This window comes from Saimiri boliviensis, chromosome 6, assembly GCF_048565385.1.
Source record: "Saimiri boliviensis isolate mSaiBol1 chromosome 6, mSaiBol1.pri, whole genome shotgun sequence".
NCBI classification, from domain to species: Eukaryota; Metazoa; Chordata; class Mammalia; order Primates; family Cebidae; genus Saimiri; species Saimiri boliviensis.
This window is the reverse complement of record NC_133454.1, coordinates 102789221-102808342: the sequence shown is the minus strand read 5'-3', so window position 1 is coordinate 102808342 and position 19122 is coordinate 102789221. Positions and strand designations below refer to the sequence as shown.

The 19122-nt window shown below is 45.2% G+C and overlaps 1 protein-coding gene across 2 annotated transcripts in view; it reads left to right on the top strand.

The window, feature by feature from the left end:
- Positions 1 to 10484: 10484 nt before the first annotated feature.
- The window catches only part of ELF5 (E74 like ETS transcription factor 5), a 34654-nt gene continuing 26016 nt past the window's right edge, over positions 10485 to 19122 (top strand). Inside the window, exons 1-2 of one of the 2 annotated variants that reach the window (XM_003919977.4) lie at positions 10485 to 10579; positions 17989 to 18113. In XM_003919977.4, the coding sequence (XP_003920026.1) occupies positions 17993 to 18113 (121 nt within the window). In that variant the 5' untranslated portion in view covers positions 10485 to 10579; positions 17989 to 17992. Of the gene's footprint in view, positions 10580 to 12533; positions 12778 to 17988; positions 18114 to 19122 lie in introns of those variants that run through there. The other variant, XM_010333317.3, reaches the window with a different exon arrangement.

Sequence of the window (19122 nt, the reverse complement as noted above, 5' to 3'; positions counted from 1 at the left end):
CGGACAGAGGGAGGAGCTAGATTAGGGAATGACGTCCGGGGCCTGTCTAGCTGAGTTTCCAGTCCCCATGTCTTCCTTAAAAGTAGTTGCTGTCTTTAGCCCTAGCATGTTACCAAGTGACTTGTCAATGTCAGGGCGGCCACGCAAAGAATCTCCGGCATGTCATTAACCTCATTCCAACATGTAATTAGCCTGAAAAGCCTCCTTGCTGCTTCCATTCAGCATTACATCATAAAGAATAAGATATTTTACTATTTGCAGCACATGGTGAAGACTTTAAAGAGTTAATTATGGCTCACTGGAGCCCGTCCCCAAGAGCCCAAGACCCAGAAATTAAACTGATGGCTTTCAAGTGTCAATCTTCAAGAGAGCATGCCGGGCAACCTCCTCTATGGAATCTGAGGTTGACACTGGGTTGCGAGGAGACCCACCAGGATACACAAGGGTGGTTTGGAGGAGGTCATTTGATTTCAGCCTTCCTCCTGTATTTGGCCATGTATTTTCAGAGATCACATCATCTGTACAGGGTTGCAGAGAAAAGCAAAGCAAAGAGAGCTGGAATTCTACTTCTTGGTTCCATGGGGTGAATCCACCCAAAGCCATTTGTAATCTCTGAGCTGGAGAGACCAGCACTGTGGCCAGAGTTCAAAGGGAGTTCAGCTGTAATCTGGATGTTACAATCTGAGCCAATCTAACCGTGCAGGCTCTGAGGACATTATTATCAGTCAAGTGTAATTATAGATAAAATAGTTTATTAATCAGCTTCCTAAGGGGACTGTGTTTATCTGATGGCTGTGTGTATAATGTGTGCATGGGAAAAGGGGGAGGGGTCTGTGCTGTGTGAGGTTGGTCTGTACGATGGGGAGGACAGGGTGTCTGCAGGGAGAGCGTGGTGGATGCACGGAGTGTGCTAGGTGCTAGGTGAGCTCTATGCATGAGGGGTGGGAGTGTATATGGTAGCACTGACAGCATGCACACGTGTGTGCGTGTGTGTGTGTGTGTGTGTGTGTTTGCTCAGGTTTATTCAGCTGGATTTGAAATTGTGCCGGTTTTATCCACTATGCTTTGGATTTGTCATCACTCTTTTCCCAAAAAAATAGGATTTTCCATGTCTGTACAGTTACTGGCTAGAGTCTATAGGCTTCCTAGTTGCAAATTCCACCCGCAGGTGCCCTCCTTGGCTGCTAACTCTCAGCCAGATTTTCAAATCTTATCTCCAGACCTATCATGGTTTGTCTTAAATGTCCATCACCTTCAACCTGTTTGCCAGTTGCAAAGGATCTTGAAAGGGTAGGGCTCCTGCTGAATATTGTCTGGTCTGCCCTGAAGTCAACTCCACTCAACACTGGGTAGGAGAAATGAATTTGCAGAGCCCCGAACTGCAGGTTTGATTTAAACTTGATCAGGCATCAGTGGGGAGGTGGGTGTCCAGTAACACTCTGAGGCTAGGTTCCCCTACAGTGAAGCTGAGGGCTGAGCAACTGCCCAGAGACTGTGGAACAGGCACAACCAGCCTGGTTGCCTCTACCCATCCCGGCAATCTACCTGAGCATTAATGCCTGGATCAGCCCTCTCCACACACAGCCTTTCTCTGCTGGCTGACTGTGCAACATGCTGCTCACCCTGGCTGGAACACTTGACCCAAATTATTCTCCACTTCAGAGGGCCTTGTGCAAAATCTGCCCTCTGCCTTTAACTTGGCCAAAAATGACAGCTGAAACCTGGGGTGGAGCCAACCTGAAAGCCAGAAACACCAAGTGGCTGTTTCCGTCCCACAGAGGTAGATAGACTCCATTCTTCCATGGGCACTGCAAAAAGGTGAACTCATCAAAGCCCCACTATTAGGACTTTTGATGTCACACCCATTGGCCACTCTGCAGAGTGATTTGCTGGGATTCTTGGAGCCTCTTTGCTCCGAGAAGGGCACATTAGAGCCCGGTGGAGGGGGTAACAATTTAGATAAGGAAATAAATATTTTATAAAACTAAAATGTTTTTTAGTTTTATAAAATTTAAGATAAAAGAGGACTGTCAGCCAAATATAATGGCCTTCTCCTAACTCCCAGGGTTCTTAAACTTTTGATGAATTCTAAATAAACTGAAAATGAATAAATGGATGGATAAATATCTACCATGTGCCAGACACATACACCTTTATTATTTCAATTTATCTAGTGAGTAGTTAATATTATTTTTATTTTTCTAATTTAGAAATGCAGACATTACAGTAAAAATCATTTATTGAACATTTAATATATACCAGGCACTGGGCTAAGTGCTTCTAATATTACATATAATATGTTATCTCATTTAATTGTAACCAAAACCATATGAAGTGACAATTTATTTTCAGATGAGGAAACTAAGTCTCAAGGAGATAAGTAACTTGGCTACCAAGGGATAGAACTGAGATTTGAACCCACATCAATTAGACTCAAAGCCCAGTGCTCTTTCTGTTACTGGTTTTCTTTAACTGCCTTCTTATGTGGCTTATGTTCTTTGCAAAATCATGGATATCTTTTTCTTTTTCTTTTCATTTCTGTGTGTGTGTGTGTGTGTGTGTGTGTGTGTGTGTGTGAGATGGAGACTCACTCTGTTGCCCAGGCTGGAGGGCAGTGGTATGATCTCAGCTCACTGCAACCTCTGCTTCCCAGGTTCAAGCAATTCTCCTGCCTCAGCCTCCTGAGTAGCTGGGATTACAAGCACACACCACCACGGCCCGGCTAATTTTTGTATTTTTAGTAGAGATGGGGTTTCACCATGTTGGCCAGGCTAGTCTTGAACTCCTGATCTCATGATCCACCCTCCTCAGCCTCCCAAAGTCCCAGGATTACAGGCATGAGCCGCTGCGCCCAGACGGATATCTTTTTAAATTATTGTATCACTCAAAAATATTCAGCCAAGTTCCACATCTCACTGGTTCTTTGGAACCAAAGAGATATTGCTGTCCATGCAAAATGAAACAGAATCCTGCCAATCTCCCTTCACACACAGAAAGAATTAAAACATAGTTTCATGAACAGGGATGTGGGTAACAGTGATGTCCAGGACATTAAAGATACCTGTCTTCACTTTAATTCCAATTGCTTCACAATAATTTCCAAAAATTCCAGTCCCAGACAATCACCTTAGGGATGGGCACATTCTTAGGCCTGCGGGCTTGGGGTACAAGTGAGCCCATGTTGACATGAACCTGTTGGTGAGTCTTGAGGCCTCTCCCCTCAGATTTAACAGTACCAGAATCACTGGACTTCTGTTGAGATATGATATTAAACTCTGTAATAAAGTGACACATCAGAAAACTTCATAATAGCTTTGTAAAATCATAATGCCTAAATTCTTATGCCATTCTGTCATTCTGTGTTTGCAACAGAGGCTGTTTCTCTAAACAAGTTGCCAAACAGAATCAAACTCAGGAAATTTCAGTGTATAATTTGGACATGTAAACTTTTTAATGGCAGATGAAACTGTGGGAAATGGTAAAAGATTGTAAAGACAAGGGGGAAAAAGATTATTTCAGAGTTGATGGAAGAAGAAAATCAAGCAAATCTCCATAAGACACAACAGCACAGTCTGGGCACGGTGGCTCATACCTGTAATCCCAACACTTTGGGAGGCTGAGAAGGGCAGATCACATGAGGCCAGGAATTAGAGACCAGCCTGGGCAACATGGTAAAATCCCTTCTCTACTAAAAACACAAAAATTAGCTGGGCATGCTGGTGTGAGCCTATAATCCCAGCTATTTGGGATGCTGAGGAATGAAAATTGCTTGAACCCAGGAGACAGAGGCTGCAATGAGCCGAAATCACAACACTGAACTCCAGGCTGGGCAACAGAGTGAGACTCTGTCAAAAAAGAAAAGAAAGAGAGGAGAGGAGAGGAGAAAAGAAGAGACACAACAATATGAATCCCAGAAAAATGTAGGAGTCATATTTTATTTTTAATGGGGCAAGAGTAAGAGCAGAATCAAAGCTGGAGACCAAGTCTCATTTTGCTTCCCTGCACAAGTTTGTCCCTAAAGAGTAGACAAAATCAGAACCCTTTTCAATATTGGGGTCCCCATTAACGGGTCAGAGGTCCCCTTGGTCATAGATGCCGATATTCCAGACACATAATTCAAAACTTACTCAGGACTGTCACATAGTGACACATGTAAGACTGAACCAACCTCCCATGAGTAAGAAGTAGCAGTCATGGGCTATCCATGCCTGTTCTTTCCTTCCATTCACAGCCAGGATTCCTCTTGATTGAAACCCCCACCCCCCCACCCAGACACTGCAGAACCCAGTGGTCAATGGCCCAAGCTTTGAGTTAGGTTATCCTAGGATTGAATCCTGGCTCTGCTACTTAGGTGTGTGACCTTGGGCAAATTACTGAAGTTCTTTGAGCCTCAGTTTTCTCTTATGTAAAGTGGATATCATAATAGCCCCTACTCCTATAGCTATTGAGCTTAGCACATAATAAGCATCCAGTTCTAGCAGGTGATCCCAATCCTTCATCACCCAACTCAAATACCAAATCCTACAGAAAGTTTTTTCTGGCTGCTCCAGCCCTATTAGCTCCTCTTCTCTGAAGTCCTGCAGCCCCTAACTCAAAATTTGGCTTGGAATTACATAATACCTCTAAATGTTTCTTCTTGAATTCTCTGTTAGGGTATCTATTCCTTGAAGGCCGCAACTAGGTCTTGCTCTTTTTCACATCCCTCTTATTGATATTAAATACTGCCCTATTCGGTTTTTTTATTGTTATGTTTACCAAATTGACATTTTAACATTTCTGATATGAGGACAAGCTTTATTATCTATCTGCATAATTAACATAGCATTTCCTCTAAGGCAATTATTTAAATCAATGACGTGTCTTATAACCAACAACATCTTAGCATTAAGACTTGGTTGACTGATGAGGATAGATCTATGTGGATCCAGCAGCCCTTCTCACCTCCCATGCTTCATCTTCACATTCTTCCACTCCCATCTTTTGACCAAAGATATGCCTATGGGTGACAATCGGCAGGAGTGAGGTGTTTAGTCTAGAGCTATGGAAGCCACTGTGTGCGATCACACACATTATCAAACTGCATCTCTCACACTGGAAAGGTGAGGAAACAGGTTCAGAAAGTTAAGTTCTCACTGCAAGTCCAGTGTTCACTTGCCTTCAGAAAGAGTGTTTAATAATTGTATGATTGATAATCTATCGATAACTTTTATTAGTGTGAACCCCAGATTCATCAAGCTAATTAGCTTGATGGGGAGGGACCACCTCATTCACTGCCCAAGATTCCAATGGCAGCACCATTAGCCCAACCCACCCTCTAAACAACAGTGTGGACTAGCCACAGGAGTCATCCATTCCTCAGACTACCCTCCCAAACAGCTCTCTCAGAAAGCACACCTCATATTTGCCATTTCTTATGTGTGATAGGAAAACATCTAAAGAAAATCCTGTCTTCAGGAACCCTTCTTATGAGAAGGGTCCCCTTGGCTGTGCCTCTCAGATCTGTGCCTTTGTAGAGGCATTATAGCTTCAAATTCATTGGGCTTACCCAAAATATAGAAACCCCTAATAGGTTGACTTCCAGTGTCTTTACTGAAAGAAGAAAGACCAGCAATACAGTCATGCAGTTACATCAACTATTTCACAAACATTATATAATTAAACCTATAACTATAAAATTAATATTTTTATTACAGATTTTAATGAAATCAAATTCTGTCATTTTTATATTACAATATTTCCCATTGACTTTGCCATTGTTTAACCTCCAGGGTGACTTCATAACTGGAAATAACAGAGAACTTTACTGTTCTTAGACTCATAGCCAAGGAAGGGTTATTAAGGGAACCACCTAACTATTGCTCTCAACTGAATTGGGACTTGTGGTCAGGAGGATGTCGACACAAACAGCTAAAGAGTAAGTTGGATGTAGGAGGATGAGGCAAGGCACCCAAAGAGGAAACAAAGTAAAAAAAGAAATCTGACCAATCAACGAACCAATAATCAACCAATGAGAGTTGCTTAAACACCTATTCGCAATCAACCAATTCACAACCAGTGAGAATTGCTTAAGCACCTGCTTTTGCTCAAGTCTGTGCAAGGCATTTTGGGGGACAAAAGATTTATGACTCTTGTCCTTGCTTTCAAGGATCCTACTAGCAATTTTGGATGTCTAAGAAAATTGGTATCTCTTCAACCTAGATTCTGCCTTGCCAAGAGATACCAAATGGTAGCATAATGGTAAAGCTTGTGAACTCTGGTGCATGGGCTCCATACATGGTGCATGGGTGCACCCTACAGCAGCTCCAATCCTGCTTTGTGTTCCACCTGCTGTGTGATATTGAGCAAGTCACTTCAACTCTGTATTCCTGTTTCCTCATCAGTAAATTTTAGGTGATAATAATGGTATCTACCTTTTAGGAATGATGTAAGAATTAAATGACTTAATACCTGTAGCATACCTAGACAGTTCTTGGCACCCAGTAGATGCTCAGCAGATGGTAGCTATTCATTGTGGAAGAGGAAGGGCGTTATCCTACTTGTTATGGTAATGCCCAAAGGTTGGGGATCTCAACCAATATCTGTGTCTCTCTCCATAGCCCATTACAATAACTGCCATTTATTGAAATTTACCATGCACCAAGAATCATAGTAGATACTTCACCAGTGAGGAAACTGTGACCCTGAAAAGCTGAGAGTTCATCTAATGTCTCCCAGGTGGCAGGTGCTAGGAGATTGTCATACACAACCACTGACAGAAATCTTTTTGTTCTTAAATATTTAAGCCAATAGAGCATAGAAAACTGCATTTTCTCCAACAGACTCTTTTCTAAAAATAATATCAGAATAATAGTGACAGGGGTCTAATCCAAAGCCAGTGCATTTCACCGTCACACTGTAAAGCTCTCCTTCCAATTGCATCATCTACGAATTTATCTAAACTTGTTTTTCTGACTCGCTTTTGTCTTCAGCCTGTGCTGCCTCTTGGGCTGGTGGTGAAGGTGGCATGTTGAGGGAAAAGTAAATGACAAATAAATGTTGACCTTGGTTAAAGAGAGCAGGTTTTAGGAAAAGCAGGTGAGACGTGAAACCTGTTATATGTAGAGAAAAGAACTGGATGGGCGCCTCTAGCCTCTGTCAAATGGCATGCCCTTTAAGTCATGTGGATTTTATGATCCATGTAGGTATTGAGTGCATTCTTGACCTCAAGAACCATGCTAGGCACCATATGCCGTGAGGCATCAGAATTTCTGCTCTATACTAAGAGACAGATTGTGCCAGCAAAGACCATGAATCCTAGATATCTTGAGCCAACAGAGAGGGATCGGCCCTCTTTTAGGCCCATGCTGAGGCCAGTGCAAAAGAAGAGAGGCCAACTTCAGCTCCTGTTTCTACAGCTTGACTTTAACATTGGTCAGGCCTGAGTTCAACACAGGTTTGGCCACCGACCAACTGGGTGACCCCCAGCAAGCATAACACCTCTGATTCTTTGTCTTAAAAAAGGAAGTCGTGATAGCTACCTCGTACGATAACTGTGAAAAATAACCAAGGAAATACAGGTGACTCATCCTAGCACAATACTTGGCATATCACAGATGCTCTTTAGGTGTGATTGTTTCCTCCCTATCTCCAAAGAATTGCCCCAGGAGCACCCAGAAACTGGTTAGCACAGCAGTTAGGAGGATGGGCTCCAGAGGCAGTCATCCTAGACTAAAATACTTGCTCTACCACTTAGCCGTGTGACCATGAACAACTTACTTAACCTCTCTGTGCCTCAGTCTCTCATCTGTAAATTGGAGATGATCAGTAACTCCCTTGTCGAAAATGTATGAAAATTTAATGTAAGAATGTAACAGGCCAAAATGTAGATAAGTCACACTTAGGGCTTCCATCTACTCCCCAAGTTTTCACTCATTTAATTCACACAACAACCCTACAAAAAAATGTATTCCTTTTTTCCCATTTTACAGATGAGGCAACCGCGATGCAGAGATGTTCAATAGGCTTCCCAGACTCACCCGGACAGCAAATAGCAGATCGGAGATTCAAACGTAGGAAGTCTCCTTCTAGAATCTGCTTTGTTAGCCACTGTGTTATGATTAGGAGCCCAATTAGTGTTCATTATTGCTGTATGGCCAGGACACTGGAAGCAGGATAGGCTGAGAGTTCGAAAACGTCTCATTCCTTCTTCTGTTCGCATCCCCGCACCCTGGTCCTCTTACCTTCCTCTTCCGTCCTCAGTCCCCATTCTTCTTGTCATTCAACACTCACTTCTTAGATGCTTCATGTTCAATATCATCCAAAATCTCCACTCCAATCAAATTTAAGTTTAAAGTGATAGTTAAACTTAATTAGGGTCAGATTCCTCTTTTATTTTGGGTTTATCTTAATCACCCCATTTATCCACTGGTTCAGAACCCTGTAATTTCACACACAGGCACCCAGAAATGCTCTATTATACATTCGGGACCATGAGACAGAGTTCACGGTCTTACACATCCATTGTCAGAAGACTTTTACACTCAGATAACTGAGCCAGTTGGGCAGCCACAGCCTCTGGGGGGAAAATTGAGTCAAGAGAGTATAGAAAAAGGCTTTTAGGGAAAACATGTTATTCTGTTACTGTTTTAGCCAAAAGGCTCTTTTCTAAAAACAGTATGAGAATAACATGTTTTCCCTAAAAACCTCTCCACTGAGAAGAATGCATGTGTTCAGAAAGAAACATTTTTAACATCTGAGAAACCAGTGACAAGATACACCAGTGCCCACAGTGGAAAACCTAGCGTGTACAACTATCAAGCCCACAGTCCCCGAGTAACTAAAAAGGAAGAGAAGTCACAGAATTGTAAAGCGTAAGCGAGGCCCAAAGACCATTAATCCAGTTGCTTGCCAACCTTTTCTAAGAGCAGATTCTTTTGTTCAAATGAAATCTTACCCAGAAGATTTACAGAGAAGCTGAGATGCTCTTATTGAGTCAGGAAGGCCCAGGGTGGTCTAGAGCCCAACCCATTCTACTCCAGTCCCAGCCTCTCACCCCCAGAAGTCCTTGTAAGGGCTCTGGGGGAACTCCTGGGGCTCCTAAAGTCGCAGTTTGAAAAAATCACTATTCTAATCCCACTTCCTCCTTTTGCCACTGGGGAAAAATGAAGCCTCGGTGACCCAGCCAAGACAGCGGCCTAGGCAGTCACCTATCTTTCTTCAACAATTTTTCCATGATGACACCCTGAACGCTCTCATGAACTGCCTTTTGTTTCTGCAGACTATATGTGTATTTGTATTTGTGTGTTTGTACCCATGCCCAGTGATCCCAAGAAAACCTAACAAACCAGTCCCTGCTTTTGCTTTTAAGCTTAGAGTCTGCCATTGGAATACAACATCTCGGCTGCCCAAGATGGCTAGAAGCAGAATGCAAAACAGCATTCTGTTTATAAATACCTGCCTCAGCAGTAACGTGGGACACTGTGCTTCGCAGCCTAAATTAGGCAGAGTTTCTGTTGTCACAGAGAAGTATTAAAAAAGCGGGCAGTTCTCAGCAAGGTACCTGTAAGCTGGCATCCACATCAGGCCCCCTGGCCTATTAGCTTTGGACACCTGACTGGGCCACTAAGCCTCTTCGTTTCTCCGTCGGCAAAACAGAGGAGGGGAAAGGAAGCCGCTGCACGGCTCATTACATACAAGCATTAGAAGTTTAATAAGTTAATGTGTCTGATGCCCTGTTGGTGCTTAGGGATAAAAAGTGGAAGAAAAGACCCCAAAGCAGTTCTCCGAGCTGCCTGTTCCCTTCACCTGGTTGGAAGGCATAGGTTGGAAGAAATAGCAAGGGGGAGTCCTGCCGAACGTGCTCTATCACGGACCATGTTGCAGTCGTCCTAGCTAATGGAGGGCTTGCCTGGTCTCATGTGAATTTCACGGCAGTCATGAGGAGAGGCCCCATCATTTACATTAGACTCATGAAGCCCAGAGAGGTTAGCTACGTTTTTCTAGGTAGCACAGCTTGGAAATGACAGACACAGAATTTGAATCCAAAGGCATCTAGCTGCAAATGCTGAGGTCTTAACACTGGCCCTATAATGCTCTTCCTTCTCAGCACATGGGAAAAAACAGAGAATGAGTGATCTACGAAAGCACTGGGCTCAGCCAGCCTGGGTGGGAGGCAGCGGAGACTGGCACCAGGCGAGATGCTCTGCGCTTCCCCTCCAGCCTGCACAGAGGAAAATTCCTCAGCAAACGCACTATCCCGCACAGCTCCCAGGGACAAGAATTTTCTGCTTGTTTACTGAGTCCCCTGGGCTGAGAGTGGGGGGTTGCAGGGCAGGGGTGAGCTGGGCACAAAAGCAGGATAAAGGTAAACTTTCTGCATATGAGAGCCATTCCCCCCCTCCAGGAGCCGTGTCACACTGTATGTCACCGTCATCAAAGGGGCTGTGCATAAACCTGAAAAACCAAACGGACCTGTCTGTAGGTGTCACTTATATCACAAGGCTACAGGTGCCTTTATTTCCACTGCAGGCTGGTGCTGGGAGCGCCTGCCTTCTCTTGCCCTGAAAGCCTCCTCTTTGGACCTAGCCACCGCTGTCCTCACGTAAGCGCCTTTTCTTTGCTTTTTTGGATGAATCTTAGGGGGTGTTGGGGCTCAGAGGCTCCGCCTGGGGCCTGGATCTGCTCCTCCATCTCCAGCTCCAGGGCCGGCCTCTGCGCTGGGTGCAGTCCCGGGGCCTCCCGGGAGCTGTTTGACACGGATGTGACAGCTTGTCTGGGAGAGACCTGTTTGCCTCCGCAGGCCGTGCGGCCCCCCACCCTCCTCACAGACCCCGCTCCCTCTGGATCCCTTAGCTGAACCAAGGGGAACTAAGAGAAGGCACCCAGGCGCGCAGTTCTCTGCCCTCCCTTAAGCTGTCTTTAGGAAGGGAAGCTGGATTTTACGCAGAAAAACATTCAGTTTCAAGGAAAGCCCCCCCAGCCCCCCGCCTCCACCCGCCTACCCTTCTCCCTGATTGAATTCCTTTCCCGGCCGGCCTGCCCACTGTCCCCCACCCCCTCAATACAGAGAACTGCTTTATAATAGTTTGGGGTATTTTTTTCAGGAATTTGTCTGTACCAAAGAGTTTTAAAAGAAACCCATTTGCCCTCCGACATCTCCCCAGAAGAGAATGCTTCCAGAAAAGCAATGGTTAGGGTTTTTCCACTGTGCTCTCAGGTCTTGCCAGACTCTGCAGTGTGCGGGTTTCTGCGGGGTTGCCCCCTGCTGACGGCCACCGGTAGCACAAGCTCTCTTCTCAGGGTGAAGCCGGGCCGCGTGTGGATGGATGAGCGTTTTGTACGCCCGGAAGCGTGTCAGACATCGTTAGGTGCAACCGCTTCGTGTGACAGATGAGGAAACCAAGGCCAGAAAGGCTAGGTGACTTCGGGAGGCAGCTCTGTGTTTCAGTCCTAGTTCAGAGACCCAGGGAAAGGGGTGGTTTGCCCATCCGAGTGAAGGCTTGATTGTTTTGTCTTCGAGTTCTCTGCGAGAATGTTTTTCCTAATCTAAAGTAGTCTCGGACTGGGGTTTTCAGTTTGATCGTCTCCCTTTTTCATAAGTCACCAGAGTGGCAAATTTCTAGATACATTGTTGATGGCTGTTTGATTTTTCCCTCTAAAACAGTATTGAATATATGTCTTATGCCCCGTCCTCTGCATATATTAATAAATTTTCTCAAATCCTCAAGACATCTTGAGGATTGCATGCTTTAAAAAAAAAAAAAAAAAAAAAATCCCCGTTTTAGAGATGAGGAAACCAGAGTTCAAAGAGGAGCATGAATGTTTATATACCACACCTGTATAAAAAAAAAGCTTAAGAATTTCTGCAGGCTGGGCAGAAATGTGCCCCATGCCCGCTGCAGCAGAGGTAGGATTTAACCCCTGATGTATTTAATCCAAAACTGGTAAGCTTTGCTTCGAAGCCCACAGCAAACTACATGGGATACCTTTTTGGATCTTCACTGCACCTTCAGAAAAATAGCTATCAACAAACAAACATGCAAACTCCCTAAGCGAGCTAAAGAAAAATGAGGAGTCACTTGACAAGAGGTCAGCAAATTGGTTCTCATGGCTGCTGGGGTTCTTGCGAGAAGAACAAACACTCAAGCACCCAACCCTCAATCTTTCTTTAGCAGTGAGTGTTGAAATACTCCACTGGGTTCTCCTCAATGGGCCCCTTCTTAGGGAGGTCCAATGGCTGGGAAATTGACCCTCCCTTGCTCAAAAGGCTTGGGATGGAGTGAACATTTGGGTGTTGCTGAGGCTTTGGGGAAGGAAAACTGATTTTTTTCCTAGTGATACCTAACCCAGAGGAATTAAGGAATTAAGGAATCCATTTCTTGGCCCCTTTTTTTCTATATTTTGCACCCTTGTGGCCTTGTTCTGCCCAGTGATGATCTGGCACGTAAACAGCCAATGTGTAGATGCTTAATTGGGTCGATTTTTGGTCACACGCCCAGAGTGAAGTTGATGATCACCACCGGAGTCAGGAAGGAATTTTCCTCCTCTGGCAAACTGGCCAAGGCTGAGTGGTTTGCTCCTTCCCCTCTCTCTGGGAGGCTGAGCAGGCCATGGGCGTCACACCTGTTATTGCTGCCTCTGATTTGTGTGACACTGAGAAGCCCACAGACCTGTCCCTCCAACTGGGTGGACCCTCTCTGTGTGCATTTGGTGCGTGAGCCGGCTCTGAGAAGGGTTCAGAAGCCACCGGAGGTTCCCGGGGACCTCAGTTTCCATGCCATCGCTGCCTCACTCCCACAGGTACCTGCAGCCGACTTTCTTACGTGTGAAGTGAGCCCACCTGGTTCTTCCACCTTGTGTTAACCATTCTTGAGCCTTTCCTACTTACCGGACAGCTAGAACGGTGACTACTTTGGGGGAAACTGATTCCAACTGCCATGAATCTACTGGTGGGCAGTGAGTGAGGGTCCAGAGTGTTTAAGGTGCCGAGCTAGCCCGGGCGAAGAATGTCCGGCTGTCTTGAGATATCTACATCCAACTGTAGTAGAAGGCAGTGGGCACAGGAGAAAAGGGGGAAGAGGAAGTCAGGGGGCTTTTTCTGCACTAAAACTTCAGTCTGTGTGTGTACTGGTTGCACTTTCCTCCAATTTGCTGGACTTGCTTGATCCAAAAAAATCCAAATATAATCAATGTAGATGCATATGTGTGTGTGAGTGCCCAGGTTTGGATGTGTTGGCTCAATCAGGTGGGTGTCTGCAGAAAGTCACAGAGTTAGGGCAGAGCTTGGGGGCTGTCTTATTTGTGTTCCTGTTTAGTAGTTGAAGAACTAAGATACGGAGAGGGGCAAGTGGCAGAATCATAACTCCAAGCCTGGGGCTACTTCCAGAATGAACCAGCCAGTCCCTCACAAAATGAAAAGTGTGGCCAGAACAGCAGGCCAAGAGACCTCCCTGGAGACCCCCATCAGTCCTGCCGCTGATGCCAGGTTTAGCTAACGCAGCTCTCCTCCACCTTTTTTCTGTGTCACTTTTCCTAAGGACCCTTTTTAGATCATTTTTTCTTAATCATCTCCCCACCAGAAATGTGAATACCAGAGATATAGTATACACCTACTGTAGACCTTTGGAGGGTGATAAAACACTGTAATTAATATCAGTTTGGCTGAGCACAGTGGCGCACACCTGTAATCCCAGCACTTTGGGAGGCCGAGGTAGGTGGATCACAAGGTCAAGAGATCGAGACCATCCTAGCCAACATGGTGAAACCCCGTCTCTACTAAAAAAAAAATTAGTTGGGCATGGTGGCATGCACCTATAGTCCCAGCTACTCAGGAGGCTGAGACAGGAGAATTGCTTGAACCCAGGAGGTGGAGGTTGCAGTGAGGTGAGACCCCGCCACTATACTCCAGCCTGGCAACAGAATGAGACTCTGTCTCAAAAAAAAATCTCAGTGTTTTGACCCCCAAGAACCCATTTTTGTCCCCTGAAGAGGGGGGCAATATCACCTGCCTTCAGCAGGCCTGGCCTAACTTCAGGCCTGTGTTTGCATATCCCTGGGCCTCAGTGTTACTGCTGAGAAAGGGGGCTTCAAACACAGGCCTTTTCCCACCTATCCTGCTCTACCTCCACTGACAAAGTCCTTAAGCGCTGAAATGTTCAATTATTGCAAGGACTTTAGAGGGCCTAGGAAAGAGGGGCTGCTGAATACAAAGCAGCCATTATTCCTGAACTCCCACACCTACTGCATGCTGGCTAAGTAGCCAGGGTCTTTTGTGGAGAGCCCAGAGTTAATAATACCTGCTCCTACTGTAATGGGGGAAAAAAACCACCTTTTTCTGCTTTTCTAAAAGATATTTTTTCCAAAAGCAGGAAATAATTACAGAAGAAAAATAGCATGTTGCACACCTCACAAGGCCCTTTATGAAAACTTAATGGATATAATTTGCCTTAGAAGGAATTACTAGAGGGAATCAGAATCAGTGACATATATATCACTAGAGAGATTACAAATCAAGTGAGTGGGCCGGCGTAAAGAGGAGAAAGAATAACAATATTCAAGGAGGTAAAAATCCTATTGATCGAAAAATATTCCTAGTTTTTATGTAATTCCATTCAGTTCACCAAATGATCCTTTTTTTAAATACCAAATGACATTTGAGAGCAATTAGTCAGGCATAGACGAGAAAGATCTCATTCCCACTGTGGTACTTTGTATTTGATGGATTCCTTATTTGACAATGAAAACCTAGGGACTGTTTTCTGTTTTCTTCCATGTAGATTTCACCTCTCCTTTCTCCCAACCCAGTGTCATATCACAGGCCTGCCATCCTTTTCTTCAGTTTTCTGAGCCTTCTGGCCCAAAGAAAAAGGGATATATTTGTCTTCTGCCCTCACTTAGAGGAATTTTTCTGAAGTCCAGTCCAGAATACAGAAGTCGCTTTCAGCTCCTGGGGCCCTTCCCTCCCTCATAACCTCTCACCCCATCCCTCAGCATCCCTCCCCCTCCCTGCCCCCCACCATCAGGATATAAAACCAGCCAATCCATGAGAAAATCACAGTCCAAACCCAGGCAGCCTTGAAGTCTGTTTGATAGGGCTCCCAGAAGGAGATCCACGCCCACGATAATCTGCAGAGCACATTAACCCTCTCCAGGCATCAGAGAAGACTTCCCAGCAGAGGGTGGAAACTCCTGAGTGATGGCCCAGAGAAGGTGCCTAAGTGACAGAATTCAAACTCGGTTAGATAGTTACATCTGGAGAGGAGTTTTCATGCACGTTTGTTGTTGTTGTTGTTATTGTTGTTGTTGTTTGTTGTTGAAACAGAGTTTCACTCTGTCACCCAGTCTGGAGTACAGTGGTATGATCTCCGCTCACTGCAACCTCTGCCTCCCGGACTCAAGCGATTTTCCTGCCTCAGCCTCCTGAGTAGCTGGGATTACAGGGGTGCACCACCACACCCAGCTAATTTGTGTATTTTTGGTGGAGACGGGTTTTCACCATGTTGGCCAGGCTGGTCTAGAACTCCTGATCTCAAGTGATCTGCCTACCTCAGCCTCCCAAAGTGCTGGGACTACAGGCATGAGCCACCACACCCAGCCTCTCATGCATATTTAATGATGATGGTGGTGGTGGTGGCAGATTTTCAAGCACTGTAAAGAATTAATGTTTGATTTTAGAATCACACGACCCTGCCCCTCTTAGTGCTGAGGCTTGATTTGCTGTATAAGTGTGCCTTGGGGCTCAACTGTGTTTCCAGAAAGAGAAGCAGATGGGCTGAGAATCAGAAAACTAAGGACTTCCCTGCCACTTCACTCTGGCATCCATTGGCTATGTGACCTTGAGGTAGTTACACAAATTCACTGAGTCTCAACTTCCTCAACTGTAAAATGGTGGAGGCTGAGGAGGGAAATTGGGCTAACTCAGTATTTTCCAACACTTGGTACTCACATCAACTGGTAATATGCCAGATAAATCTGGTTATGGGTTGCAGACTTTTTCTTAAAGGGCCAGGTATTTTAGGATTAGCAGGCCAAAAGGCAAAAGCAAGGATACGATGTAAATATTTATATAACCACTTAAAATGTAGCCACTTAAAAATGTAAAGTGTGTGTGTGTGTGTGTGTGTGTGTGTGTGTGTGTGTGTGTGTGACAGAATGTTGCTGGAGTGCAATGGTGTGATCTCAGCTCACTGCAACCTCCGCCACCTGGCTTCAAGCAATTCTCCTGTCTCAGCCTCCAGAGTAGCTGGGATTACAGGCATATGCCACCATAACCAGCTAATTTTTGTATTTTTAGTAGAGGTGGGGTTTCACCATGTTGGCCAGGCTGTTCTTAAACTTCTGACCTCAGGTGATCCACCTGCCTCGGCCTCCTAAAGTGCTGGGATTACAGGCAAGAGCCACTGCACCCAGCAGTAAAATTATTTGTAATACAGGCTTTACAAAAAACAGGTGGGGGGCTGCATTTTGCCTGTAGGGTGTAGTTTGCTCACCCCTGATTTAGGAGGCACGTGAACTATTTTTATTCAAATGCTTAAATATTTATTTTTACGTATGTTAAAAAAATCTCGACTTTCAATTTATAATGCTAATATAAGGTATTCCTTTTAAATCAGCATGTTTATATTAAAACAAAAAAAGAGTTGACTTTTTAAAAATATTTTAGTAAATAATAGTACTTGTATTATATGGATTGAGTGAAAGTATCACAGTGGTACACAAATTACTGAAGTATAAGAAACACTGAACTAGACAAAGAATTTGCTCCTGCCAGTCTTAAACTTCCATGTGTTTACTATCCTAACACACTTACCAGTGTGGTGATCTTGAGCTGCTATGTTCCCTCTGCAAAATGAGGGAAGAACTACTCTATCTCAACATTATGTCAAGAATCAGAAAAAGAATTCACGTGAACAGATTTTTGTTTTGTTTTTTGTTTTTTTCTCCAAAAAAATTTATTTTATTTTTATCGTTTCAACTTTTAGTTTAAATTCGGGGTATGTGTGCAGGTGTGTTACCTGTGTGTATTGCATAATGCTGAGGTTTCAGGTACTGTTGATCTGATCACCAGATACTGCGCGCAGTACCCAGTAGCTAGTTTTTCAACCTTGGCCCCTTCCCTGCCTCCTCCCTCTAGTGGTCCCCCGTTGCTCCCATCTTTCTGTGCAGGAGTACCGGATGTTTAGTGCCCCCTTCTAAGTGAGAACATGAGGTATATGGTGTTCTGCTCCTGATTTAATTTGCTTAGGATAATGGCCTCCAGATGCACCCATGTTGCTGCACAGGGCATGATCTTGTTCTTTTTTATGGCTGCATCGTACCCTGTTTCTGGGAGCATAGTATTGAACATTGTAAGTCAGAGTTCAGGGGTCAGGTGTCAGCAAACAGGAAGCATAAATAAAGAGCAGTATTGCGGAGTCAGAGTCTCCATGTTCAAGTCTTCTCTTTGACACTTCCTAGTTATGTCACTTGGGTAATTGCCTCAACCCTTTTGCCTCAGTTTTCTCATCTAAAATGGGGATAGACAAGATGTGGTGAGGGTGAAATAATGTCACTCAGAGGTGACATTAGGGGATGCCTGCTCCTAGTGAGTGGTGTGTTTGTTATTATTAAAAACTGGCCGGGTGCGGTGGCTCAAGCCTGTAATCTCAGCACTTTGGGAGGCTGAGGCGGGCGGATCACGAGGTCAAGAGATCGAGACCATCCTGGTCAACATGGTGAAACCCCATCTCTACTAAAAATACAAAAAATTAGCTGGGCATGGTGGCGCGTGCCTGTAATCCCAACTACTCAGGAGGCTGAGGGGGGAGAATTGCTTGAACCCAGGAGGTGGAGGTTGCGGTGAGCCGAGACTGCGCCATTGCACTCCAGCCTGGGTAACAAGAGCGAAACTCCGTCTCAAAAAAAAAAAAAAAAAAAAACAAAAACAAATATCTCCCTGCTAGGGGCTCCTGCAGAGGGTGGCTTTAGATGTCCCTCACCCCAGCCTCCTCACAACCTCTCCTGCTGTTGCAGGGTGATGTTGGACTCGGTGACACACAGCACCTTCCTGCCTAACGCATCCTTCTGCGATCCCCTGATGTCGTGGACTGATCTGTTCAGCAATGAAGAGTATTACCCCACCTTTGAGCATCAGACAGGTGCGTAGATTTAAAGGAGCCCATCCGAGCGCAGTCTGGATCGGCTGGAGTGGGAGGTGGTGCTGGCCTCAGGTGGAAAACAACAGTGTGCTGGGGCCTAGGAACAGCAGCATTCAGGGAGAGGGCTGGAGGGCTCCTGGATGGAAGGGCAGTCTCTTGCAGATAAAAGGCGCTGCAATCCTCACCACCCCCAACTCTCTAGTTCTGTGGCTTTGCGGCCGTGTGCAACTCAGCTAACCTCTCTGAGCCTCATTTTTCTACCAAAGAAAATGTCAGTCTCCTGGGGTTATTATGATATTTAAACAATGTAATAGAAAGCAAGCCCTTAGCCCAGGCCCTGGTATATGGTGGTTGCTGGATCATGGAGGTTTGGGCCAACATTTATTGAACACAAGCTGTGCACCAAACCTTGGGCCAAGCATTATCCTTGCCTAAGCCCTATGTGATGAACAATTATTATCCTCATTTTATAAATGAAGAAACTGAGACACAGAGAGGCTCAGTGACTTGCCCTGGGCCTCACAGTTAAGCTCCATGCAAGTTGACCCATCTTATAATTGATATCCCACTGTGGTAATTGATATGACTATATCATTATTCGCTGAGCTTCTGTTTCCTTTTCCCTAAACCAGCGGCGATAAGAGCTATGATAAGGTTTAAGGGAGTCAACGGATGTAAATATGTAGCCTGGCACAAAGCAAGTGCTTGGTGAATATGAGCCCCTCGATGTCCCCCAGGCCACCCTTCCTACCCTTCCTCCTCTCTCTCAGCCAAGATGTCTCCACCCGAGAAGGCAGCATGGGACCTTGAGAAAATCCCATGCCGGAGGGAGGCCAGCCAAGCTTTGCCCCAGAAGCCCTTTGAGGGCCTCTGTCCCTGAGGTACTTGGGTGACCACACATCACAGCAAACCTGGCTGACTGATGGCACAACAGGAGCAGGCACTGCTCCGCGGTATGCAAGTGCCAATCAAGCTGTCAGTCCTCACTGAGTGTTTTAGTGTCTGGGGG